The sequence below is a fragment of the Leptosomus discolor genome, chromosome 4 (genome assembly GCF_034619465.1).
Source record: "Leptosomus discolor isolate bLepDis1 chromosome 4, bLepDis1.hap2, whole genome shotgun sequence".
In the NCBI taxonomy this organism is placed as follows: domain Eukaryota; kingdom Metazoa; phylum Chordata; class Aves; order Leptosomiformes; family Leptosomidae; genus Leptosomus; species Leptosomus discolor.
The window spans coordinates 56,266,459-56,293,460 of record NC_141394.1 but is presented as its reverse complement, the minus strand read 5'-3'; the positions used below and the strand labels follow the sequence as shown (position 1 = coordinate 56,293,460).

The 27,002-nt window shown below is 38.3% G+C and overlaps 1 protein-coding gene across 1 annotated transcript in view; it reads left to right on the top strand.

Moving 5' to 3' along the window:
* Window positions 1-24,301, top strand: part of GRXCR1 (glutaredoxin and cysteine rich domain containing 1) — a 57,147-nt gene extending 32,846 nt beyond the window's left edge. The window contains exons 5-7 of the mRNA XM_009954041.2: window positions 12,985-13,224; window positions 20,846-20,911; window positions 24,122-24,301. Coding sequence (XP_009952343.2) covers window positions 12,985-13,224; window positions 20,846-20,911; window positions 24,122-24,301 — 486 coding nt within the window. The remainder of the gene's footprint in view (window positions 1-12,984; window positions 13,225-20,845; window positions 20,912-24,121) is intronic.
* Window positions 24,302-27,002: the final 2,701 nt, after the last annotated feature.

Below are 27,002 nucleotides of genomic sequence, written 5' to 3'. Positions count from 1 at the left end.
GCCATCATGCTTCATAGCTACCATGTTTTTTGTGGACTGGGTGTGAATTTTAGTGCAAATTATTTACACATAGTCGAATACCTTATTACTTCAGTAAATACTTTGATGATTTTTAAAAGAATTCAACTTGCATCAAGCAATGCAGGACGTAAGACAGAAAATTATGATGAGTGGATATTGGGAGTCAATGGGTAAAGCACAAGAGGTTATTTGTGGGGGAAGCAAAAATCCTTCTCTTCTCTGAGATGATACAGGTAACTGAAGTGTCCTTGGAGAAACCTCTCCGAGTAATGTAGATAGGATGAAGTTATGTAGCATCCTTGTCAAGTTATTCTGTAGAGGTATTTGAAAAGATGAAGCTAACCAAGAGTCAAAAGAACTAGTGGAAACCAAGATCATGGCAAATGTGACTGGCTGGGTTGCAGATACTGAGATAAAGTAAATAGTTTGCAGAAAATCTCAGGTGGTAGTTACACAAGGTCTGTGACTATATTGGATAGGGTAGAGAGGAATAAAATCAGAAGACTGATATTGTAGAGGGCATTCAGGTGATAAATCAAATACTTGTGGAGAAAAACTGAGTTTACCCATGGGATGCTGGAGATTCTGCTATCTGAATTCACAGAGACATCTGGGAGGGAATTGGAAGAGCTGTGATTGCCAATGTTTGAAATGTTGTTTGGGAGCTTAAAAAACTTGTGTGATGGCTGTGGAGATGCTCTGTAATGATTAGAGAACCCTGTATTTTCAGTGTTTGTTAAGCTGATTAGGTTCAATTGCATTCACAGAATTCCTAAAGAAACCTACCAGAGAGGGAAACAATGCTCTGAATTCCTCATGTTTCAGGCATAAAGTGCAACCAATACAATGTTTTGAAGGTTTTGGCTCAGTCTCTTCCTGGCTTAACCTGTGGCACTAGTTTGCACCACAAAGGCAGAGTTCATCTGAAATGGTGTCAATATACATGCTTCATGGCAATGCATGGTGATGATATTAATATGAAAGGGTAAGATATATGTGACGCTTTCAGCGAGTAAGACATGGCCAGAAAGTTGGAAACTGTGTTCACCACAAATGCTCCTAGGTTTGATTTGGGGACATCAATCTGCTTAGTGGTGTGAGTCCTCTGGTGGGCTTCTGTCCCGTTTTGGCTGATTCATTATATGCTCCACCCTACTGAAATGTAATAAGGAGGTACAGGCTACTTCTGACCTGACACCATGGAAATCTCTATCTCCCAGCCATTCTTGCAGACTGCCTGCAGCACAGGCTTGTAATTTTGACCTCACGTCAATCTTATGAAAAGGTAAGGGCTGCACTTAAATCCGTCCCTCAATAGCTGCCAGAATTGTCAAGTGTGGTAGCGAAGTACTCTGTACTTTTATTCTTGAAAGAATAAAGCAGAAAGTGAAAGGCAGGAGAAGAAAGACTTCTGTATGCTGACAGTGTTGGAGGAAGTACAAATCTCTCCTGGAGGCCTGGGGAAAATTGGTTGTTAAAGTCCTGAGAGACGACTTTGACCTGGAAGAGAGATGAAGAGCAATCAGGCTTGCTGGAAGGGAAGCTTAGTCTGCAATCTGGTCAGTTCTCAGAAGTAAAGAGAAAGAAAAAAGGACTAGAGAAACATGAGTTTTTAATTATAGCTTGAATTCAGAAGGTTTAGCAAAGCCAGATGGATTGGAGGACATAGGTTGTTTTTTTTTTACACTGTACTGAGACAACACCTGTTGGTGACCATCGTTAAGAATAATCCTTTTGTTCATTCTTTTGATTATAACTTAAAAATACCTATATTTTAACTGCATCTGTGGTGAATTTTCTTCCTAACTTTGTTTTAGCCAGAAGGACAAACTCTAGCATAATTTTCCACCAGCACTTCAATTCTGACCGAAAGGGAATTTGAAGTTTTACTAAATTTTTGCAGTTTTTACCATTGAATTTTCCTGAATCTAGCTCCTCATCTGTATCTGACTGTCACAGCCTACTTCTTAAGAAGTGGTATTAAAATGTAATAAGCATTTCTAATTAGCATTTGTTTTATGCAGTCAAAGACCCAAGAAGCCAATCAGAGAGCTTATATCTCCTGTAACACTGTAACACAATTTTGCAGAAGTATAGGTTTCAATTTCCTGATCCAGTGATTACACCAAACAGAGAGAAATGGTTTATATCACCACTTGTATTGTTCAGCTGAAAGTCATTTATCAAACATAGCAGATAATCAAACATTAGTGAAACTAGCTTCTAACTCTCCTACAAACACTGCACCTGTAGAAAACAATTGTTTCCCTGGTTGGATGCCAGGTTATAGCACACTACAGTCAGTCTTTCAACACAGAGTAGGCACAGAGGGGAAACATGGAATAACGTATCGCCAAAGAAAATTCATTGTTAGGACAGGTGCTGGCTGAAGTTTGCATGATGTGTTCTGTATAGGTTAAGATGGGTATTAAGCATGTTTGTATTAAATCTACTGTAGAACAGCTACAAAAAGTGAAAAATACTTATCAGAAACTGCAACATTTCCCCACTGAAAAACTGAGTTTGTTTTGCTGGAAAAAAAAAAGTCTTACACGTTAGTGTTGTTCACTGACTCCAAAAAGCCATTTTGCAAATACTATGTTTATAAGCAAAAGTAATCCCAGCACCTTCTCTCTTTTACAGGAAGTCTTGTTACTCTGAAATGAACTGATGAGGGACGAGGAGGGTAATAGATGGACAGGCTGTTTGATGAGCATCATCAAAGCAATTTTAACTTTACTCTCCCCTTTCTGATCAGTTCGTTTCACAGCTGACATTACAGCTATTGAACTGACAGAAGAAAGAACAAGACTGGATTCTGCCATGACCCTGCCACTGAAGGCTGAGATGCAATCAAGCTCTCAGCGAAGATGAAGATCAATATCAGAAAAAACAAGTGTACTTCCCGTGTGGTTTGAGGCCATTTTGCTCACCCGACAAGTAAACATTGTATTTGCTAAAATGTATACACTGTGAAACTCCCATGGAACTTTATCCAGGTGAATCATCACTGAGGTGTGCTCAAGGAATTGAGGTCCAAGAGCTAGAAAATCACTCTATGAAATTTACTTCCAGTCAAACTTCTTAGTGACAAATATTTTCCCTTTATATAGTGTATTCTAGGAAATATTGCAGTTTCTTTCACTTTATATAGTGAATGCCTTGTGAATAGCAGAGCATTCCCTCCATCACGTTTACATTTACAAGGCTGAATCTTGGTAATCAACTTAAACTGGCTAAAAAACTCCAAATGTATCTGTCATTAGTCAAACTAAGGATATAAACCAATCATCCCAGAGTAATGTTTTCAATGGCTTATAATGATTGATATATGCAAAGAAAGTAAAGCAATGGGACAACACCCAAATCCTGATTTTAAGTGCTTCTTAATCCAGAAAATATTTGGCTCCAGAGTCATATTTTGTAGGTGAGATCATAATAAGGCTGAAAGATACTATACCAGGTTTCAACTCTCTATTTCAGTGTGTAAGATACCACAGCATGCTTTGCAAATGAAGGGGAAAGTTATCATGTGCCTTGCTGAAGCTTGGTTTAGTTATTTCCTGACTGCTGCCTTAAAATTGCACTGGGAGTTTCCTGCTGTAAATGGCAAAGAACTGAATCTGTCTGTCCTAAAAAATAATTACATATTGTTTTTGCATGGTGACTGTGCTGGTTGACAAAAATTTTCTGAAATCCATTTCTCTGGTTAGTACTGTTAAAAAAATTGCGCTGTCTTGAATTACATGTCGAATTTTTCTGACATGGATGGAGTCATAAACATTTTCTTTGTACTGGTAGTGGAAGTTTCAAAGTTATCGGCAGTCCAAAGTTTATACAGGCCAACTCTAAAAAGATTACCTGTGGGACCATTTGTCTGGCTCTAATATTTTATTGCTATTTGCTTTGTGCTTCCTAATATTGTATTTTTCTTGGTGTCTTTATAAGGCTGATGAGAGGGGAAGAGGATGCTAGCAAATGGGATCTCAAACTCAGAGATCTCTGCAACAATGAAGGGTTTTTAAATAATGAAGAAGATGAATAAAGTCAATTAAGTAAGAAATATCCATGATGTGTTTCTTGCTGCCATCACTAGATTATCTGAGGAAGATTTTTCAACTGCATTTTAAGGACAGTGTAATATAATTTTGTCAATTAACACTGTAATTATGTTTCACTTATAAGCAACATTTTAGGCAGTTACATTAATAGATACATAAGCAGTATTTGATGAAGAGTGTATCATTTGAAAGTTTTCCGCAATGCACCAGGATTATATATGAGGGCTTTGCACAGAAATTGAAAAAATAAAAACACATTCTGGCAGTTTTGTGATATCTGTTGTTTTCAGAACAATATTTTGGCCATTATTAGTCCTTGCTGTAATAATTTCTTCTGTTATTCTCCATGAATAGATGCAATAGTCCAAAAAAAGGGATGTGAGAGATAATACTTTGCTGAGATGTGGTTTGATCCTCTAAATGCTTACATTTTATATAAATGTATAAAATATATTACTGTGCTGACTATGCAGCATAAGATACTTCAGGGATCAGAAATACCCTACCATTTTTTTTAGAGTCACTGTATTTCCTTTGGAAAGAAAAGGAAAGATGAGATCTACTAGTTTGATGAGGACTTTAAGATACAGAAGACAGAAACACGCAACTCGTGTAAACAGCTCAGCTATTGCCTGTCTTAACCTATGCCCCATATGCCAAACTACCACAAGTAGCTTCATCAGTGTTACAGCACAGTCTAGGTGCAACTTGTCTGGCTTCAGGCCCCTTCTGCTGAATTCAGGAACAGTTCAAAGAACTGCATGATGTGAAAGGATATTGCTGGACACTCCTTTTTCAAACAGCTTCAAGTGCCTCATGTAAAGTGCTGAGGACAAAACTATTTTCCGTAGCTCTTGCTTCTTCCCCTTCAGTCATTATGGGCTCAGCAAAGAAATGCTTCTCCTTTCTTACAAAGCTATGCAACATTTCCAAGGGTCTTCCCAGAGATTCTCTCTTTTTTCTCTGGGAATAATTTTTTGGAGATGTTGAACTCGTAAATATGAAGAGGGATAAATAAGAAGCAAGCAAGCAAATGAGAGAACCAAGTATTATATCACAGTGTTTTTTCTTCTTGGGAGAATTGAAGACTAGGTTCAATTTGCTTCTGAATTTCAATGGTTTCATTTGTTGCTATCATATGCAGAATGGCATAAATAAACTGATAAGAAAATACTGATAGACCTTCCAATGCCTGATAAATAAAATCCAATTAGGCATGGGCAGATATGGATCTTCTTTTGACTAATTTGAACACCATAATAAATTTTTCCCTGGCTGACTTCCACAGCATCACTGTGTCTTGTTGAAGAGGAGCTGCTTTTTTCCCTAGAGTCAGTGCCAGATTTATAGCAGGCAGTTCAACTTTAGAAAGTCTACACAAGCAGAGGCATCACCATCTAGCAGAGACCACGAACCCTAGGGAGATAGCCTGTTCTGTTATCTGAGCTCTGGTGACCTGAGAGCAGTCTGTAGCCTGGTTGTATGGTTGTGTGCTGTCTGAGCAGTGATAAGGACACTGGGAGGTGAGCTCAGTTGTAGCCTTTGTACCTTGTGAACCTGCTGATAGCTGAAGCATTACAAAGAGCAGGGAGAGGCAGTGTCATGCCCTGTACTCCTTTGCTGTGGTATTATAAGTACTTTTTTTCTGCTTTGAAATGAAAACACTTTGACATTCCCTGAACAGTGACCCCTGCCAGAAGATCCGTGGGAAAGCCTGCAGTGGCAGGAAAAAAAAAAGGTATGGTGTTATATTGTATCATTTGAGGAACAGAAAGGGTAACAGCACACATATGCATGGTGTCAGAAAATGGAAAGCCCTCCTCTTGTATTTTTTTTAGTATTTGGTCAAGTGATTTTAGGATGAAAGGAATATGTATAAATTCATGTATAAATATTACATGAAATATTATTATTACTTTTGTTATTTTCACCTGATATCCTCAAAACTGATATACAGCCTGAAAAGCACAAATGAACTACAGACATATACAAATATACTGTACCGATGTCTCAGGTATAATGACTTCCTATATCTATTTTACGCTGCAGTTGATGAACGTTTTTGAGGATGCCGACCTTGAAGAGGTAAAACTGTGCTATTTTACAATTGGCAGTATGTGGCAGGTGTGTAGATAAGAGCAGCAACACTTGCCCAGGAGTTAGAAGATCAAAGAATTCAGGTTCTTGCTGGATCTCAGCCCTTCTCTATAACTTTGAACAGCTCCTCAGAGTTATCTAGCCTTATGAAGCTGAAACAGGAAAAAATGAGATGTTTCATACCCTGTGTTGGGTCACTCAATTAGGCAGAGGAGCCTGCGCTCCTGTAGAGCTTTCAGAAATGATATATTCCTAGGGATGCTGTTTGTGGGGGAGGCAGGTGCCAGAATATGGGCAGACAAAAGACACACAAGTATTTGTGCTATTTTGAAAGCTGAGAAAAACAGTGAGCTGACCACTTTCTTGGGGAAAGCAAAACTCCCGTATTTGGGATTGTCCTAGACTCTCTGGCTACCTTGTTTAGGAATGCAGCTCTTGATGGCCTCACTCTTAAATTGGTATTGACAGACCTTCCCAGCTTGCTGATGGTTATAAGAATCATAACTGGGCTTATCATTCCACTATCCCAGGGGTCACAGGCTCCAAGTCCTACAGTTACAGTCCCTGTAATTAACTGGATAAGAAAAAGTGTAGTGTTTTTGAAGCAATGTATTTGTGAGAATGCATTGACTTGAGTTTATGACTTGCATTGTTGCAGAAATTTAGTCTTTATTCTACTGAGCTTTACTAAAATACACAGTTTTCTGAATTTAATAAGGTTCAAGTTCTGTATTTCCCCAAATATTGATACAGTGCCAGGTCTTTGAAGACAATGGCAACAGGACTACAGCCTTAATGTAATAAAGCACTTAAGAGAGTGCTTACATTTAAATTTAAGTGCATACTGTGCTTTACTGTGTAAGAACCCATGGAGCGTTGGAACTGCAAACAGTGAAGTGGAAGAGAATGTGATTTCATATCAAGAGTGCACACCACAGCTGGGGACTGCTTGCAATTCCTCCTGTATGAGTGAATAGATCTTACCTGCCAAAGAAAAACATTTTACTTTGTTCAATGAGGTCTGTTTGTTGAAAGAGGTCTTCTGGCCAGTGAATCAATTCTTCCTGAAAAATGACATTAAATCTTTAATTTGAACCAGGCAACCAACAATGACAGACAGAAGGGATTGGCTCACAGGTCGATTACCATTGTACTATGTTGTTGTAATGGCAAATATTATAGTTTTCACTAGAACACAGAGCACCAATCTCCAGCCATCTCAAAGAATGTTGCACTTTTTCGTCTAAACAGTGACATGATGAAAAATATGCTATACATTTTGGAAAACACGTATGTTCTGATGAAAGGTTATGTAGACAAAATTTGAAACATTTTGGTGACAGCTTTTTACTTTAAAATCTTTCAGAAAGTATTCATTGTTTCAGTATATATTTTAAAAGTCTTTTAAAACTCAAAAGCTAGTAAAAGCTTTTCAGTCTTGCAGAAATGAAACGTTTAAATTGATTTTTTTTTTTCCTGCAGAAATTCTTCAACATGAAAGTTGTAGCTCTTTTCTTCACTTCTGTTTCTTCTGTTCTTCTGTTTCTGAGTGGAAAATAAAACTGCAAAGTCTAAGACAGATTGTGGTCAGAAAATTAGTGTTAGACCATAATTCTTCTTGCCACTCAGTTGTTGATACTAATTCAAGGTACAAGCTATGCAATACCAATTATGAAGTTAGCAGCTTAACTCAAAGCCTCTAGATATGCAAGCTTACATAAAAATACATATGTATGTCCATACTTGCCTACATGCATATATATATATATGTGTATATATATATATATATATATATATATACACACACACTCATTTCCTCTTGCTCAACTTTTTCTTTAGACCGTGGATGCTGCATTTGCTCACTGGAGCATTTCTGACACAGGGTTTGTAATGTGCTCTAGATTCCTGCCTCAGCTGACAGTGGACAGCAGATACTTCTGCCAGTCGGGTAGTATCTAATTACAGAGCTAAGGGGTGCATATTTCAGGAGAACACTCTGAGATGTTGAAAGATGATATTTTGAGACAGAGAAGGGTATATCAGCCATTGATTTAGGTCACAGAAGCAATTCACTACCACATGAATAACATTAGTTGAATGTTATATCCGAATGTAGTAAAAACCTTTAAAGCTCTCATATGTGATAAAGGTTGGCATTAACACTTCAGCTTTTGCCAAAGTTCCATATCAGCTCATTAATCTTAGCAGAAAAATATTCTGCTTTTGCTAGAACACAGTTGCTCATATAATGCATATAATGTGGAGTATAGAGTGGGTTTGGTGGGCTGGTTTTTTTGCATTAATTACTTTGTACTTTAATCGAACCTAGTGTAAATTTGTGGGTGACACCACCACTGAAATAAATTATATATGGAAATGAATGTAAATAGCTATTCTTTTCACATCAATGACATTAAAACACATGTTTATATCTTCTGTCCAGAAAGAGGATTAAAAAAAATAAATCCCATGACTACTTTTGTAGTGCTGCTGTCACAGTTTTATTTGCAACCAAATAAAAATGAGGTTAAAGTCACGACTATTTCTCTTTCTGCTGGGCTTCTCTGTTTACTTGCTTGCAAACATGGTCATATACAAAGATTTTCAAAAAGAAAATGTTACCACTGTTTTGCAGGCAATCATTTTGTGCCCCAAGGTCCATCAGTGGTCTTTACATGACAAGTAGAAAAATGTTGGCTTGGATCACTTCACTTGCTCTGAATTTGGCCAGCTCTTAGCTGTGCTGCAAAAATATCCAGGTTGTGAGTTTTGGTCCAAAGATAAAAAGCCTCTCAAAGTCAGCAAGGCAGACATAACAATCCCATAAAAGACATTAAAGAAAATCCATAGCCTTGAGAAAGCAATTAATGACAAATATGATGAAGAAACAATCTAGTATTACTACTCAGTAATTAATTTTATAAATTCCCCTCACAAATAGGAGCGTGAGTGATATCTGCTCAGACTTGGAGGGACTGGTCAGGGCCAGGGTAGCTACGGGACCAATGGAGAAACACAGACTCTTTTTGCTGCTACTTCAGTTGCAGCTGGGTCCAGAAGTCAGGGATAGGGTACAGTGGGGAAGGTCTGAACCCAGAGACGTCTGTGGGAGTTCTGTGGCATACATATTTAACTGGCTTTCAGAAGGACCATGGAAACACCTGACTGTTATACTATATTTTCAGAGCTAGTGAGAAGTTTGTTATTATTGTCATGGCAGCTGTTATACAGAAAAAGTAAATTTGCAAACACAGTTTTAGGAGTATGATTCCCAAATATTTCATATTTATGCAGCTCCAGTAACACAAATCTAAAAAAAATACCTCAAAATTTTGAAACAACTTGGAGACTCACATATTCTGTAATATATTTGTTGTTGTACACTTACACTGGCTACCAGGATTTCTTCTGAAAAAGGTTCAGGAGGTCATATTTCAGTGACCTTCTCTCTGTTTTATCATTTACCTTCTTTTGTTTCTCTGTCTGTCTTTTCTGTCATATTTTTCATGTATTTATTTCTACATTTAGTTTTGTACTACTCTTCCTTTGTCAGTATCCTGACATTTTGGGTTTTGGTTTATTATCTATTTTTGGTTATTTCTGTTTTTTCAGCCCTTTTTCAGTACCCTGCATCCCCGTTTTGTTGCTCATCTGCTTGCTCTATTAAGCCTTCTGTTTTTCATCAGGAGCTTCTTTCTCTGTTCTATGGTCTCTCTTGATGTTAAGGTTATTTATTTAGTCTCATGGGATGAGATTCCTCATGCTGTTTGCAGAAGACTTGCTCAGTTAATGGTTACATTTAGCTGCAGCTATGTCAGATGGATGGCAGTGGGACGGCAGAGGGATAGGTTTCCCCTCGTTGTGCACCAAAGTGTAGTCCTCATTTGCAAAAGCCATGATCTACCCAGTAAAGAAGTCTGGGAAAAGATTTTTTGGTTTTCTCTTGTTCAAGCAAGGATTGAACTGGTGCAACAATTACTTTTTATCTCTAGACTGAGAAAAAAGGGACAGCTGTTCCTGAGTCACTGGGAGTGATGTCTGTGCTATGAAGTGGTCCAAGTCATGCTACTGCTGTTGCTGCCTGCTTGACAGTCCCAAGCAAAATCCAAGTTCTTCAGGCTGATGCAGTAAAATAGATACTGCCTTTGGACCCTTGGGGAGATGTTAGCACTGTCCTGTTAAACTAAAAGCTGTAAATCATGTAGAGGATTGTTACTAAAACAACCTTTACACTTTTAAAATTTTCCTCTGAAACCTTAAATCTCTTCCTTGGAAGTCTTTCGACATGGACACTTTCTCTGAAGCACACTCTTGGCCCACATGCACAGGGTTTTCTGAATCTGACACAAAAGTTGACACCTCAGGACAAATGATTTCCATAAGCTTCAGGTTTCAATGAGAAACTTACAGGAAGTGTGAGAAAGTGGTCCATGTAAGTTTGTTCATCTGCCCAACTTCTGCAGCCCAAGTAAAGTTTTGTCATGCCCATTAACCAGAGAATTACCTTCTGTTTGACTTCAGCTAAAATTTTATGTGCATTTATGAGTTATATAAGATGATTCTAATTTGAAGTTTCTTAGGCAAAGTTGTAAAAGTTCATTTTCTAAAATGTCTTTCTATTCGTTTGTTTACATTGTTTGTAATTTATTATGTTTTTGCCACAGTTCCAGCCTAGGAAGAAAAAGCACGGTGTCCAATGTTCAAACAGTATTCTGCTGATTTACTTCAAGACCGTATTCTAGTCACTAAATATTACAGGCTGTAGCTGTTGAATTGGGTAGCAAAATAAGAATTAGCACAGATTCTCATTAAGAAAAACCCTGTAAATCTCTCTAATTGTCTTCACTCCTATTTTTATTCACCAGTGTGGTTCTATGCAGGTGACAGGAAGGATAAACGATAGAGTCCTGCCAAGGATAAGTTCTGTGCATTCGTGGCACAGAAAACAAGGTTTTTACTAAAATTTCCCTAAAGAATTATTTAGTCAATGCTCGTGATACATCTTTGAAGGGCAAACAAGGATATTTCTTCACTGCCACATTAGGAAAAAATAAAGGAATAAACATAAAAGTGACTCTGTGTAGACACCTTCCACTTGATATCTTTCCAGATCACTTTACAACTTTCCATTTTTCCGTCTCTTCAGCTGCTTATTTGTATGCTGTAGGGACACCACAGTCCTGATGCTTTGCTAGATAATGACTGTCTGTATCTATACTGCCAGCCTCTGGTGTCTGGGAACAAACAGCATTAGAGATTAGAGCTATGTAGCAACAAGAATTTCCATCCTGTTGAATAGTTTTCCGCTTCAAAATGTGCTTTCACTCCAAAGAGGAGGAAACAATGAGTATGTGAAATTATCTTTTAAAGGAATATTTTAAGAACTGCTTTTGGTTACTGCTGAAAAGAATGAACTCCTCTTCCTTCCAGGAACCCAAACTAAAATATTTGGCAGTGTTTATGTAGGGTAGTCGTCTTTTAAGTATAGGAAGAGCTAATCCTCTCACTTGCAATGTGTGAAAAATATGCTGGAGAAGAGTCAATGCTGCGGCAGCAGTATAACAGATTTTCAACCTAGAAAATAGGCTGGAGAAAAGTAGCCTAATTTTTATAACATTTGTTCCTAAAACTGAATTTCTGACATCCATTCAAAGAGAAAGAAATATTGACGTATCACAACATGCTTCCTTTCCAGAACAGGAGATGGAAAACCGTTACATTACACATGTTTGCAATTACATTTCCAGTGATCTATAAGTGATCTGTGAAACATAAGTGTTTTTCCTGAGAACTCTTCACCATATGTCAAACCTTGTAAACACCTTTCTAAGCAGGATATGCTTTTTGTAATGACTTCTGTTTTGCATTTACATGTTTCGCATAATGTATAATTTGAAAAGCTTGGAAAAGCTGTACCACTTTTTCAAAAAGCTAGGATTTTAGCTATTTATCTGAACATAATATCTTTGTTTAGAGCCACAATTCTCAGGCTATTTGAAAATGTACCAGTCTCTGGGGTAAACTAAACCCTGTAGTTTTTCATTCCAGAAAGGAAAGATGCAGCATAAACCTTTACACACGAGGAAGTGAGGTAAAAAGTCAAACCTTTTTACAGCCAAGGGCACTGCGTCCCCTAGATGCAGAGGGCTTTGAATTGGATACTGAATACACACAAAATAAACTTTTTTATTGTTGGTCGGATGTTAGAATAGTTTGATGTGGATCTACACTAAAAATTAGGAATACGTCTGTCCCTTCTGCAGTCATAATCTAGTTCAATGTGAAGAGACTTAAAGTATTCTAAGTTAATGTTGGCCCATGTGGATGTGATAACGCTTAGGCTCCCGTCCTTGCTCAAAGGAGGCTGTCAACAATACCTAAGCTAGCAAGTTTAGACTTGATGTTGGTACTACCAGACTGCGTTTGTGTAAACATGAGTCACTGTTATAATAGAATTAGATATCAATAAACTGGTGATGATTTTTTCACATTCGGAATTACACCAGGATTTGAAATATATCTGTTTCTTGAAAGTGTTTGACTTGATTCACCACCTCTAAAACTTTCAAAAAAAAGTGAAGTTGCACCTTACTTACTTAAACAGCTTAAATTGCTTTAAGTTGGTGATTGCAAGAACTTAATTTCTCCCCTTCCATCTTTACATTTGACAAAAAGTAGAAAGTTGGATTGTGTTTTCAAGATGCAATTTTTTTGCTTAAGTAATATTTTTAATGAAATTACTCAATACTTGGAAGCTCTTAACACCTTACCTAATGTAATGGGAACTATTATTTTTTTTTCCCAGGTATCCACAGTGCTAGAATTTGGCCGCATAGTAATTTATACTACCAGCCTTCGTGTGGTGAGAACCACCTTTGAAAGATGCGAACTGGTTAGAAAGATCTTTCAAAATCACAGAGTTAAATTTGAAGAAAAAAACATTGCTCTGAACAGCGATTATGGAAAAGAACTAGACGAAAGATGCAGGAGGGTCTGTGAAGTTCCCTCACTCCCTGTTGTGTTTATTGATGGTCATTATCTTGGGGTAAGTAAAGCATGAGCCTATGTTTTATTCTGCATTCTGGAAGGACAGACAAAAATCTTGATGAATGAGAAAGAGGGTTTTTAGAAAATTGCTTGCAATGCTGGAATGATGGGAACAATCAAAGACAGAGATCCCTTTGTGGTATGTGCTGCACAGATCCACACTGATAGGTTTGATCTGAAGATGCAAAAGATAACCGGGGAGAGGCTATTAGGAAGGGAATAAAAGGCAGTAATACAACCTAAGCTATCCCACGTTTCTTAAAAAATAGCGTAACTTTGTAGCTGAAACCGTGAAAATCGGAGAAACTGTTTTTTTTTCCTCGTGGGAACTAGTATGTATGACAGGCCCAGAAAGATGAACACACATAGTATAAACCTGTCGTTTAGAAATATCTGTACTGAATATGAAACTAACAGCTTGAGGTATCGGACCTTAAACATGGATTGAATTTTATGTGATACAGTCTGTATCAGGATCTATAATCAACTGTACATTGTTTTAGGTACAGAATTGGTTAATACTTAATTTCAGGAGAGTCTATCAGTAGAAGAGAGAAAAACAGCCCAGCTCTTCCTTGTTGTAAGACATAAACTCCAAATGGAAAATTATAATCCAAATTTCTATTCTGGTACTTGGCCTAAAAGCCTGTTGATATTTGAAATCACCTTTTCATTAAGGCCAGCCTGTACTTTTGAAATATATTTCTCAGAAACTGAAAAAAATCAGAGTTTAAAAGAAAAAGATTCTGGAAAGTGGCACAAAGAAAACAGCTTGAGAGCTCAGAGAAGGTACTTGTCTCGCGCGGTTAAGAACTAGCAATTAGCACCAACAGTGAGACTGTGATTTGTGAAGGCAAACTATATTTAAACACAGTGGGGTTACTGTGTTTGTATTGCTTAACACTTTCATTTTCACAAAAGATTTAAGTAATGAAATTAAATGTAATCAACAATCAGACATAATTGATATTGAGTCTGTATAAACACTTGAATCCCCTTTCTCCCCATCCCCTTCCTAGCCCTCTGTGTGCTCTGCACGAGGCAGGCTTCCTCGAGCACTGTAACAAACACATTTGCTGGCACAGGGCTCAGACCACTACAGCAACCGCAAAATTGCCTGTGTGCAGAATATTAGCAGACAGTGACATTTACTTGATCGTAGAGGATGCTTGTATCAAAAACCTGAGTCAGAGAGTTCGCCAGCCAGCCAGGAGCAGAAGTACTTCGTTCAAAAACAGCTTAAAATTACAGGATTCAGACTAAGGTTCGCTCACCTAATAATCATTTTAAAAACAAAAATAGTGAGTTATGACCGACTCCAAGAAAATCTCAGTCTGCGTGTGATCAATTTGTCAAAAGAATTCAGTTAAAATACTGAAGTGGATTGAATAAATTATTTGCTCAGCTGTAGGTGAAGCCTGGTTACAGCCATTTTGCTATGATGGATGGTCCATTAATTCACTGCTGCTTTTCTTTTTGGAAGATCATGGGAAACTTGTCTTTTAACAGAGGAGCAACAGTGTAACAAGCAATACAATCTTATTAAAAATATTTAAGTATTGTATGAGATACTTTGAAGAGGTATAGAAAGAAGGCAAGTGAATTAGGAAGATAGCTGTCTGTGGGAGAGACAAATCCAGCTGTCCAACTACCTGCTGACAGGCAGTCGGCAGGTTTTACCTCCTGTAGGTAAAAAAATAAAAAAAGAATTCAGTATTCTGGTCTACAGACATTTATTACAGCATGGCAACTACATTCACATTGTTTTACACAAGAAAAGAAAAAATATTGATCTGCTAAAAACCAGAAAAAATCAGACTTGAGGGGTGTTTTCTTTCTTGTCTTTTTTTTTAATTTATTTTTTTTTAAAAAAATATTTTTTTTTTTTATTAAATTGATGAGGCACACTGAGGTTAAACAGAACAGTCTCTAGCTCCAGGAGAGGATTAAAGTTATTCCACTGAAGAGCAATATTGTTTGTGCAGAATCTGCTCTGTGGGCAGGGAGCAGTCCAGGAGATGCCTGCTCTGCTCACAGGCAGCATTGTGGCCAGGCAGGGCGCTCTGCCAGTGTGGGTGCATGCCTCTTGCCTGTGCTCACGGACCAGGTTTCTGCCCTCCACTGCTCTCCATTAATCATCTTCATCATACTGGGGGTCACTGCTGCTTGCCGCAGCATTGCTCTCTAATGTGCTTATTTGAGATGAACCAGGATGGGAAAAGCAATTTCAGTGTGAACGGAGGTAACTCAGGCAGCCCACTGTGGCTGCCCACTGAAGAACCATAGCTGGAAGGGTGATGGGAAAGGAGAGCTCCAGGGTAAACCTGTCACTCACATTGGCAAGGGACCTGTGTCTATACACTCTGTTTGGTAAATGTGGCAAAACCCCTTATTTTATGGCCATTTTTATTTCTTTGTCTTAATATGGCTACGTAAGAGAGGTTGGCATTTATTCATTCAGGAAGAGAAATAAGGAGGGGGGCACTTTGCATATTGACAAGGTCTGGCAACGGAATATTTACCCTACAGCTATGTCAGTGTCTGGTGGATGTGACACCTTAAGAAGACAATGCATCAGTGACTCCAAAGGCAGTAAGTTGGCTGGAACCTGTGCTGGGCTTGTGTTTCATTAAAATGTGATTGAGAATTAGTTACAGAATTTGGTCTCGTTGGTAACAGTGGACATTTCTATAATGCCTTTTATGATAATTATCTTCTGATACGCAAATGCAACACAGGCATCTAGAAGCCTGGTGTGTCAGTAAGTTAATCATGTGATATATTTTTTCTCTCTCTTTTTCTGTCTCTCTTTTTAAAATTTTGAATATTTATTTCCTGGCAAAACCCTCCCTGAAGGAGATTGCGTGTAGCAATACAAAGGAGAATCTATATTGAGCCACGTACCTTTCAATGAGTCATAAAGAGAAAAAAACCTCCAACCCCTAATTAAAATAAGAACAGTTTTGAAAAGGACAAGGTTATTTTTAATGAGATAAATGTAACAAAAGCACCAGAACACAACATATGTGCATCTGACAGACTATACAGAATTCAAGCCGTTCAGAAGCACGGACAGGGTTGTTAGAGCACTGCAGGCTGTGCGGATAAATCTTCACAGCGCTGTGGAATTTATCATTGCCAGCACAGGAAGAATGAAACAAACCCGTGACTTGGGCAGAAGCAATAGAAAAATCATATTTAGCCCTTGTCAAGCAAAGTCCTGTGTGCTGCAGTACAGCAGATTTTTTTAATCTTCTCATTTTTTTCAGGATTGAATCATTTGATTTCTTGACACATACTGTCTAAATATCAGTCTGTCAGGAAATTGCAGGTTCTTTCTGCAGCATGCTCTTTACCAGCTGATCTAATCCCTCCTTTTCACCTGAGGCTGTCTCCATCTGAAATGGAATTATGCCATCTGCTGGGACACCAAAGCAGAATAAAAAATTACTTCCAAAAAACAGGAAGCCACACATAAAAAAATTGGAGCATTCATTTGCTCTTTTACAAAGACATTCAGGATTGTTAGAGGTTTGTGTTATGCAAAGACCCACTCTGCTGGAATAGAGGTGCACATAAAAAAAGGCGAATAGAGTCATCCTTAGTAAATATGTTAGCTCACTGCATAATAGTTTTAAAATACAATTTATTTTTCACTTTAAATAAGTGATTGAATTCCAGCATTCACTTGCCATACAAATCTACTTGAGTCTTTTCCAAATATGTGAGTTTAATAATTCTTTTTCCTGAAGAAACTGCTTCCTATTTAGTTTTCCCAGCTGTAGTGAATCCACCACAGCATGAGATTTACAGTAAAATTATTTTATTTGACCCATTGGTTATGATTATTTCCCAAGAATGATGAGGCTATTTTTGTAACTGGCTTTTAGAAAATACCTGTGTAACATATTTTTTGTTACACAAGAATTAACAGTTTCCTTTTTGCTGCTTTCTAGTGCCCATATAGGTTTAGTAGCTCTCAACTGTCTCCATGTTTTGTTAAACATGTTCTCCTGGTGTCCACTTGATGGAGTGGATATGAATGGCTCTGTGGCAGTAAAACAACGTAATTATTGCATTGAGTCACCTGACATTTTCCTGCTTGTTTCTGCCATTTTGCCACTTCGCATTTCAGGAACAGCAGGGTTCAATTAATTTGATAGCTCTGTACACATCAATCTTTCAGTTCTTCGCATGTCAGATCCAACATTTCTGGTGCTGGTACTACACTGCGGTGTCAATTTTCTCAGTTTATGGGCAGTTTTCCAGGCATTTAACCATACCCCATGCATGTCTGCTCCCAGGGAGCACCTCCTTGTGGGAGGTGTAGTGTTGTAGGCTAAAGAGCATGTGAGCTCTATGCAAAGACAGAGGTGTATACAGCCTGTCTCCTCAGTAAACCACAGTGAAAAAACACAGCAGATCCAGTAATGATAAGGCATGTGATTGCATTCTGCTGCCTTAGCTAGAGACCTCACCCATAAACTTAGCTAATTTTGTTTTTAAGGAAGTAAAAGATGCAATTTATCTGCATAGCAGATGTGTCCACAAGAGACAAGTTGCAATGCTGTGCCCATTTTTCTCTGTATATAAGGAAGAACATGGAAGAGAGGCTGCTTCCCAAAATCTGCAGGTGTTCTAGTACAGCCAAATGCAGAGCCATACATCTATGTGTGGTCCTTGATGGAGAATTGCATAGCAAAAATGGCAATGGGTTACATCCAAGATAAGTGTGCAACAGATGGGTTGCTGGGAGCAACAGAATAGGACAGAAATGGGGCAGTAGGAAACTTAGTGGACCTTGGGTTTTTCCTAGTTCTGCAATTAGTGGGACAATATCTGAAATACGGTGTTAATTTCTGGATGTTCTAAAGAGAAAATTGGGAAAATATTTTGGAGAATGAAAATGGTCTAGAAGACCTGCAGAGTGGTTTAGCAAAGTCTGTGACATTTCCTTGCCAAAAGAAGGACCTGACCACAGTCCCTGGGCTCCTCCACCATGGTAGAGAGCTGTTGAAGTTAGTAGATAAAGGTTTCACAGGCTGGTGCTTTGAAATCTAACTGGTTAACAAAACTGAAAACTCACTTCTCCCTGCTGCTTCTCTAAACATTTTGGCCACTGGCCCTCATGCTCCTCATGTGAGTCTTAGGAAGGATGGACTTTTCAATGTTTCACATCACTTTGTGGGTAATAAATTGTGGACTGAGCACAATCTAGGAAGAAAAAGAAAGGCATCAATTTCTGGTCAGAAAGCAGCTATTTGAGTTATTTAACATCTCCTTTAATTACTCTATTAATTACAGACTCTGTGTGTTAAGATTCACAGATCCAAAGGGAAGGTTAACCTCTGCAAAGTATCTTTTATGCATATTTCACTTGAGGCAGTCAATGAGAAAAGACTCGCTGAAACACTTAAAAATATTGATAGCCATTTGGACATTTGGTTTTTAATTTTAAAATTGTAGTAATGAGGCTTTCCACTTTGAAAGTAACACAGCTGGCCAACATAAAGTAATTTGAAATATAAATCATTTAAAATATGAATCTATAAGGAGAAACCTGTCAGACTTAATTATACTGCTGTAAAAGCCAGTCAGCATTATCATACAGTGTCACTGTTACATGGAGCAGAATGCTTTTGCCAACTGTTGCTGCAGAGAAGAGATCCTTTCCTAAACCGGGGTCAAACCAGGGCTTGTCAAGCTTAGGGAATTTGCAGTTCTGCAATTACATCAATAAAGCTGCAAATCCTTAATGTCTCTGCACTAGATGGGCAGCGCAAGCTTTGTCTTAAGCCGCTGCAGTGTACTCAGGCCCAGAGCTAATACTTTGTGGGCCACCTTGGCAAACCCTTGCTGTGTTGTGCCAATCGATCCTATCGTCTGTTCTGTGTGAAAGCAGAAAAAGATTACAGGGCAAGTGTGGAAGGGGCTGACAGGCTGCTAAAAGCTGCTCTGCTGGGGGCACAGAGAGCCTAATGCATTATGTCTAAGCTGGTACAATCTGTGCCCATGATCTATAAAAGACTTCAATAGAAGAGTCAGCACAAGTAAGGCTAGCTGATCTGAGTCTCCTGTCATCTTCTGTGACTATTAAACACAACTAATTACCTTGTAGATACTTCTCTTTTAAAAAAATATCTCTTTGAAACTGTAGCACTGTAAGAGTAGTGTCCACTGAAAAAGTGGCACTCACATCCACTAAAATATTAATATTTTGGTTTTTAACTGAAATGAAAGTCATCAGAGTCAAAAGTGCTTGGGTTTTTGTACAAAGCCAGAGTGAAAAGATTTTCTATAGGCAAAGGGTGTAATATAGAATCCTTTGCAATGTTTTGTGGCCCTTTGTTGGCTTTTGAGCTACACACTTATAGCCTCTGCAGTCCTCAGCAAGGACACTAACATACATTAGTGACCCATATGTGTTCCCTGTGCTCCCCAAGAGCCTTTCCTGTACCTCCTCGTAACAGGGAGAGCAGTGCTGGTGGGGACCTGGGGCTGAAAGCCCCTTTGGCTGACCGTGAGCAGCTCAAAATAATGGCATATCTAAGCCTTCTACCAGCATCCCCCCTCAGCTGTGTGACAGCTTCCCATGGCACCTCAGCCATGTACCAGCATCCCAGCCCACCTCCTGTCTCATGCCAGAGTCAAACCCAAAGATGAATTTTAACAGTCTGGGCATGAAGAGACTAGCAAACTGGGGCAGCACAATGGCATGAACCCATCACCTGGTCTAGATGTGGCCAATCACCCTTAGCAGCAAGTGAAGGTCGTGCAGTTCCCTCTGTCTGGGCCTCACTTTCCTCACCTTTATTTGTTTCTTGTGATCCACTAATTAAAAGTGTGTTTGGTAATATTTAGTATTCAATGAATTTGGTTACATAAATGAAGTGTAAGCACTCAAATGTGGCCCTCTAATTGAAAGAAAAGGGAAAAAATGTTTTATATCGTCTCTGATACTATAGTTTTGCCTGCAATAATCTCTTAGCATTTACTTCCAGGAGGAAAAAAGAAAAAAACACTTCAGTACTGCCTTGGTTCAGATCACAGAACCCCTCAGAGACCTAATGTACTCAGGCTAAATTATTATTCATTGTTGTGTCTGACTTTAATGTTGTTACAGTCTTTTCATTACCCTTTTTCTCCTTGTGTTATACATTAGGCATATTATGTCTTAATTCAATGCTCAGCTGCCAGAATATTTGAAATACAGTTTCCTCCTCTCATTGTGCTGCATTCTCTGATGTGTTGTATATTTATATAACTGTATTTTTTGACACAGTAACTAGACATATTTTTTATTCTGTCAGGAAACATACCCTGTAAAATAAAGGGTATGTTTATTTTTTATTTTAACACAATCAGAATTTCCAAGCTGTGTCATCTTTTACGAAAAGGCGATGCGATATCACACTTGGTAGCAAACTTCAGGCACTGCTATCAGAACTACGATTAGATTCTCCTCTCCTTCTAGCTTTCTTAAGGTTGACCTAATTACAAAATACTTAATGCGAGTCAAATTTGTCCTCAGCCTGTTTAAATTTTCAAGAGCAAATCTTCTAATCATCTCTGTTTTTTCATGCTAAACTGGCTGACCTTTTTCCTCTTCTTACTAATAGGGTGCTGAGAAAATTTTACTAATGAATGAATCTGGGGAACTGCAGGATCTCTTAACCAAAATTGAGGTAATTGTACTTCTGCAAATAAATATTAGCAACATACATTGAACATTTGTAATTGAGTAGATTTTCTTTTTTTACTAGTTCCTTCTCTTCTGTTATAAACTGCTGATCAAAAATACTTCTTCTGTTTTTCTCTTTGAATGAATGGTATTATAGTATCACAGCCCATTAAGTTTGAGAAAACGTGGATGGTGATAACACTAAACCAAAATGTCCATTTTCTCTTGATTTTGCCACAGCAGCAAAGGCAAGTCATTTTCACTTTTCCATGACTTTTGACATAATCTTTGGTATTTCACCATCACCATGCCCTGGGGGAGTCAGGCTTCTTGTGTGGATGCTGCACCACTTCTCTGTGTACTGCAGTCTATGTGCTGGGAATCTGCACATCGTCATTCTGGCTAGACCTAAAGCTGGACGTCTACAAAACCTGGGCAAATGCTGGAAGTTTCCAATTACACCAATTTGCACAAATTTCAAACTACAGGTTGTCACGCCTTTCTCCAGCAATTAGTCTGCTTTATCCATAGAAGTTCTCTGGGACAAGTTCGCCTTTTACTGTGAGCAGTTGATGTAGGCTCCCTTGACGACACTTGAAGTGTGGGTCTGCTCCCATGCCCTTCCTGTAAGCTGGGATCTCCACTGGTCATCACGTTTCTGCTGGTCTTGTGCTATTGGCTGCTCAAGGCATTTTCTGTTTTCCTTTGATAGCCAACCACAAAGAACATTTTGGGGAAACGTGACATTAATGTCTGGGTTATATGGACAGCTCTGTCCTTAGAAAAGGAATGTATTGCTATTAATCACCTTGTTATTTTGAAATCACCCCTAACCAAGTTAAGACAACACATAAACTTCAGAAGTATGTAGCATCAATATTAAAAATAGATAATGAGGATATGATATTCGTAAAAGACACTGATGAAAGAGCAAAAGAAAGCTACATCTAGGTGATTTAACCCCAAGGTTTTTCTTTCCCTGCATTTAGCCAAACTACAGCATACGCTTTCCTAACATGCTCTCAGTAACTCTTTGTAAACATTACAGCTTTGAGTTTACCAAAAGACAAGTATTTCTTTTTGTGAAGCATGTTGGTTTCTTATAGCCAGTCTCCAATCTTGAACTCCTCCAAAAGTTCCAGTCAGGCTGGACAAGGCTTGTTCACCTCTGTCTTATTCAGGTGGTAGATTTAACACTATCCAGTTAATCATGAACTACCTGGCCCCTGTTCAGTGCAGGTGGTACCTTCTCCGTTTGTCTGGCCTGTTCCTTAACTCTGCAAAACTCGCCTTGCCTTGTGACTCAGTGTATTTCTGTATAAAGTGCAGAAGTACCTGTTGGCCATTGAACCATATTGAATAGCTAACAAGAAAATATTAAACAAAAGTATGCATATAATTAAAGTGTGCAGCATTCTTGTTGTCCGACTAAAAAGGTTAGCTAACATACTTCCTTAACATTTTTCATTGCTTTGGAATGAAAAGTCCCCAGATCCTGCTTTGAGGGGACCTATAACATCATTACCCAGTCCAGTGCATGTCCTAAGCTTGGGACAGAAAGTACATCTGTAAGACAAACAATGCCAGACTATGGCAGACTGATACCTGTTTGCTGAATACAATTGCTGCTTCACTGCCTTTTTTTTAATTATTATTTTTTTAAAATGGATTTGCTACAATTGCAAGGGACAGTCAGGTTTCTTCACTACTGAAGATGCAGAAACTGTAATCAGTTCAAGAAGGAAATGGCCATTGTTCAAGCAAACGAGCTAAAGCAATTTTGCATTTCTTTTTTGTTAGTTCTCTTAAATACATGAAAATATAGTCATTTATAAGCCTAATAAGCAATAATGAATGTAAAGATAAAAATACTATTATCTTAAAATTTTGAGATTATTTGCAATACAGTTCAATGAAGTAAACTGCCATCGTAAATTATGACAGATGTGGACACTCCTGAGATAAAAAGAATGCTAATTTTACATTAAATACTTCCAGACATTGCCCTTGGAAAAGTTAATAGTAATAGGAGTTATTTGTCTCTTCTGAAGAACAGTGAGTTTATGAGCTACAGGAAAAAAAAAGAAAAAGCGCCTTTTTTGCGTGTTCATCTGAGTTGACAGTAGATGAATGCTATTATTAATGGCTTTGCAAAAATCTCTTCAGTTTTCTTGATGAAGCTGCAAGGATTATGTTATCTACATAGTTTAATATGCTCTAGTAATAATTTGTGAGTAATCTTTTAGTGGTGCATAATTCCTCAGACTAGCACTAGCAGGAATTGTATGGATTTTTGTCTTCCTTTGCAAATAGATCTGTAAAATCTTTACTCAACAGTGCAATGTTAAAGCCACACATCTGTGCTGTGGTAAGTACCCAACATGGTGTACCTTTCATTTCTCTGATACAGAACTTTAAGGCAAACATTAAACAAACTAACAACATTTTCAGCAAGTAAAACTTAAAAATGTCTTTGAAATCTTTTCTTCTGTTCTCAATTGTCTTCAACTCAATACAAAATAGAATAAAATTAATGTTTTACTCAGAGATTAGGATAATTGAGGGAGTCCAAGCCTTGCTTGCAGCATTTTTCTCCAGGTATGACTGTTAAATATTGATGATCTTTCTTCTTTACACTTAAAGCTTCAGCATTCTACATGCATAAATTTGAATACACCACTTATTTCCTCAAGCACTACTTGTCAGAAGCTATGAATTTCTTTTTGATACGATCGACTCTAACTGTAATAGGAACAATATGTTCAGCATGAGCATGCAAATGCTAAAAGTCATAACATCTTAACATACAGCACAGAAAATATTACATCAACATAAGCTGTCTGGAGTTTAGATTCAATCAATTGCAATACCTCCTAGAATTGGTCTAGACCTAAACTACATCAGAGTAATGTATGCAAGCTGTCCTTTAGCTAGGTGTTTTGGCAAGTACAAACACAGGCCACTAAGGTATTATGTGACTGACGAACCTGCAGCGAGCCTCTCTGACCATTGCACGTGGATCTGACCAAAGGCAAAGGCAGATGCACTGGCGGTCTTCCATGGTGGTGGTATACGTTGGGATAGGGCAGTGGGTATTGCTCAAGATGGGAACCAGAATGAGTATTCTCAGCTATCCTGGAGCCCTTGTTGTCCTAGAGCTTATGGTGGTTGATGAGGTAACATTTTTGTCTTTTTCACATTCTCCTTTGAGCAGAAAGTCCAGCATCCTCATGAGTGCCCCTCTTGTGGGGGTTTTGGTTTCCTGCCGTGCTCAGCGTGCCATGGGAGCAAGATGTCTGTCTTTCGGAACTGCTTTACGGACTCATTCAAAGCCCTCAAGTGTACTGCTTGCAATGAGAACGGGCTACAGCGCTGCAGAAGCTGTGCAGGCTAAGAATGGCGTCTCCACATGTACAAACTGATTTTATGGTACTGCACCAGTTTGTAATATGATTTTTAAAAAATTAATCTCTTTATCCAATTCAGTCAATAAAAATCGATTTGTAGTATACTTCTGCTGGTTTGATCATTTGAGCTGTTTAAACTTAAGTCACTGACCGTATAATGAACTCTGAAATGCGTTTTTCTACTTTATAGAGAGATTTGTAGTCTGCAAAAGCTGTCATGTTCTCAGCCTTTTGAGTGTGAAGTCGTCCTTTTTTCTATAGGGGATCATCAGCAACAGTATGTATTTCTGAGTCGTACCCTCAAGATTACAGCAAAATGAAACTTAACCTTCAGATTATGGAGTAGCTGCTGCTTTCAAGATCAGTGAGACTAAAGATTTTGTGATATGGACTAGCCCAAGACCGTGCCACTTAACACTTCCTTGAAAAGTTGCTATGGATAATTCTGGCCTGAGTTCTAAGTGGCAATAGAAGAACAGAAACATTTCTTAAAAGTCCCACGAATCAGCTTTCTCTTTTAGTACTGTGTTGTGTTTCATACTGAATTAATGTTGTTAGACAAAGTTACATAAACATTTAATACTGTAGATGTTAACCATTGTTGTACTATCTTAGAGCTTTATGATCCTACATGTCACAGTAGATCTTATAGTGATCAAGTGAGAACACCAGATAGCTATATAGATTACATATAAAGTAACTGAGGACGAGATTTCTGCTTTTGCAGCTTTGTAACTATTGTGGTTTGATGGCTAACCTGGCACAAGTGTTTTAGGACATCTGTTCTCTCCAGGAGGGCCACTGGACTATGCCCAGACAACTCCAGCACTGTATATAACTTTGTCATTTTTGGTGGGTTTCCCCAACATAAGCACAAAAGAATTAGTCAGCAATTAGTCTGAATGGAATGTGGGCTCTCCACATTGAATATATTCCAGTTTGGAAGTGTGTTAACATTCACGCACTTCCACAGAGTGCTTTTTAACAGGGTACTTTAGTGAGCCACCACCTTCTGCTCATGTTAACATTGCACATCCTCCTCCTCTTCCTGCTGCCAGTCTGTGCTGGCACAAACAATACAGAGGTTTAGCAGCTTGCTGAAATTGGTGTTGAATAGAAAAGGCTTACATGGTAGGCATTTCATCCTGCCCAAACTGATTTAGCAAATGTTAAGTAGTGTCACTTTTTGCTCTTTGCCTCATTCCTTGCAGAGTTCTGCTGACTGGGTTTAGGTAAGTGCAGTTGGCTTTACTAGATGTGCTTACGCTGGTGGGGGAACCTCATATCCCTTCCCTCTTCCCTGTACAACCTTCCTTAATTTGTCTATGATGGGAAACTCAGCTTTCCTTTCAGTGTTTTGGGCACAGCACTGCTGAGGCATATAAAGCAGGATAGCTACAACTACACAAAAGGTGGCTTGCAAAAAAGCCCCTTCTGATAACTTTTGTGTTTCCTGATGCCTTATTTCCCTCACCTGAATCAACGAACCACAATATTTCCTCCACCTCCATTCCACTTACTATGTCTAGGGGTGGTAGCTGGTGCTGGAGACTTGGACAAGTTGGGCTAACTTATCTTTTCAAACATTTGAATCTAAGGGACTTGCGCATATACTATGAATGTGGAGGCTTGAATGTGCTTGTAAGATCCTACTGCTCCTACAGCTTCTACAATGAGGCTGAGAGGGAGTGTCTGGATCTTCTGCATAACAAGAGAGATTAAATTTTCTACATCCATAATGCTTAGCAGCACCCCAGCTATAAAATTCTGAATAGCAGATGTGCTAAACTTATTACTGCATGGGTAAGAAGAAAAGAAAGAAAATACAGTTCTCTTGTTTTATTTAATACAGTCATGTAATGTCCATTTCTGGCTAATATTGCAATCCAGACTGGTATGATAGGGAAGGAAACAGAGCATAAAGCAGAATACCGATGCTTAGAATGTTGGCGTTCCTGATGTATGAATACTTACTTTTTTTAATTGTTAACATGCTATAGATCTAGGGAGTGAGCACATTCACAGTAGTGAATACCACACTTAAGATGGCATAAGCAAATTCGTCCTTGAGGGAAACTTCTATTGAAGAAAATACCGGTGTGTTTGTGATAGTGTAATTCCACAGTCTTCGTTCTCGAAAAGATATTTTGCTTGATGAGTTGGTCCATATCACTTATTCTTTCACTGATGTACCACATGGCCAAATTACTATAACTCATTGAAGTATGTTAAACATTTTCAGTGAACTGAAAATGTTCTTCATTGATCTGGTATAAGGGTTTGAATCTGGTTTTCCCACCTCTCAGGCAATCAGAAAATCAATTCAGAGTGAGACAAATACATTAGATATAATTTCTTTCCTGATTTATGTCCAGACGTCAGGCAAGAAACCTCAAGAATGTCCAAGCCAAGGTACTACCCTTGACAGAGGCACTTAACTCCTACAAGCAAAGATGAGGCAAAACCTCCTTAATTTTATTTTTTAGAAGGAGAAAAGATGAAAGCAAAAGGTCACATTCTATAGAATCTTTTTTTCAGGAGTTTTTCTGGGAGACTAGAAGATAACAAAATAAAACACGGAACATATAATGCTCACAAATAGAGCATTCTTCAGGCACTATATATTTTTCAAGAAAACTATGACGGATTTCCACTACTAGAAAAGTTCTTTTCTCCCCTGTCATCAAC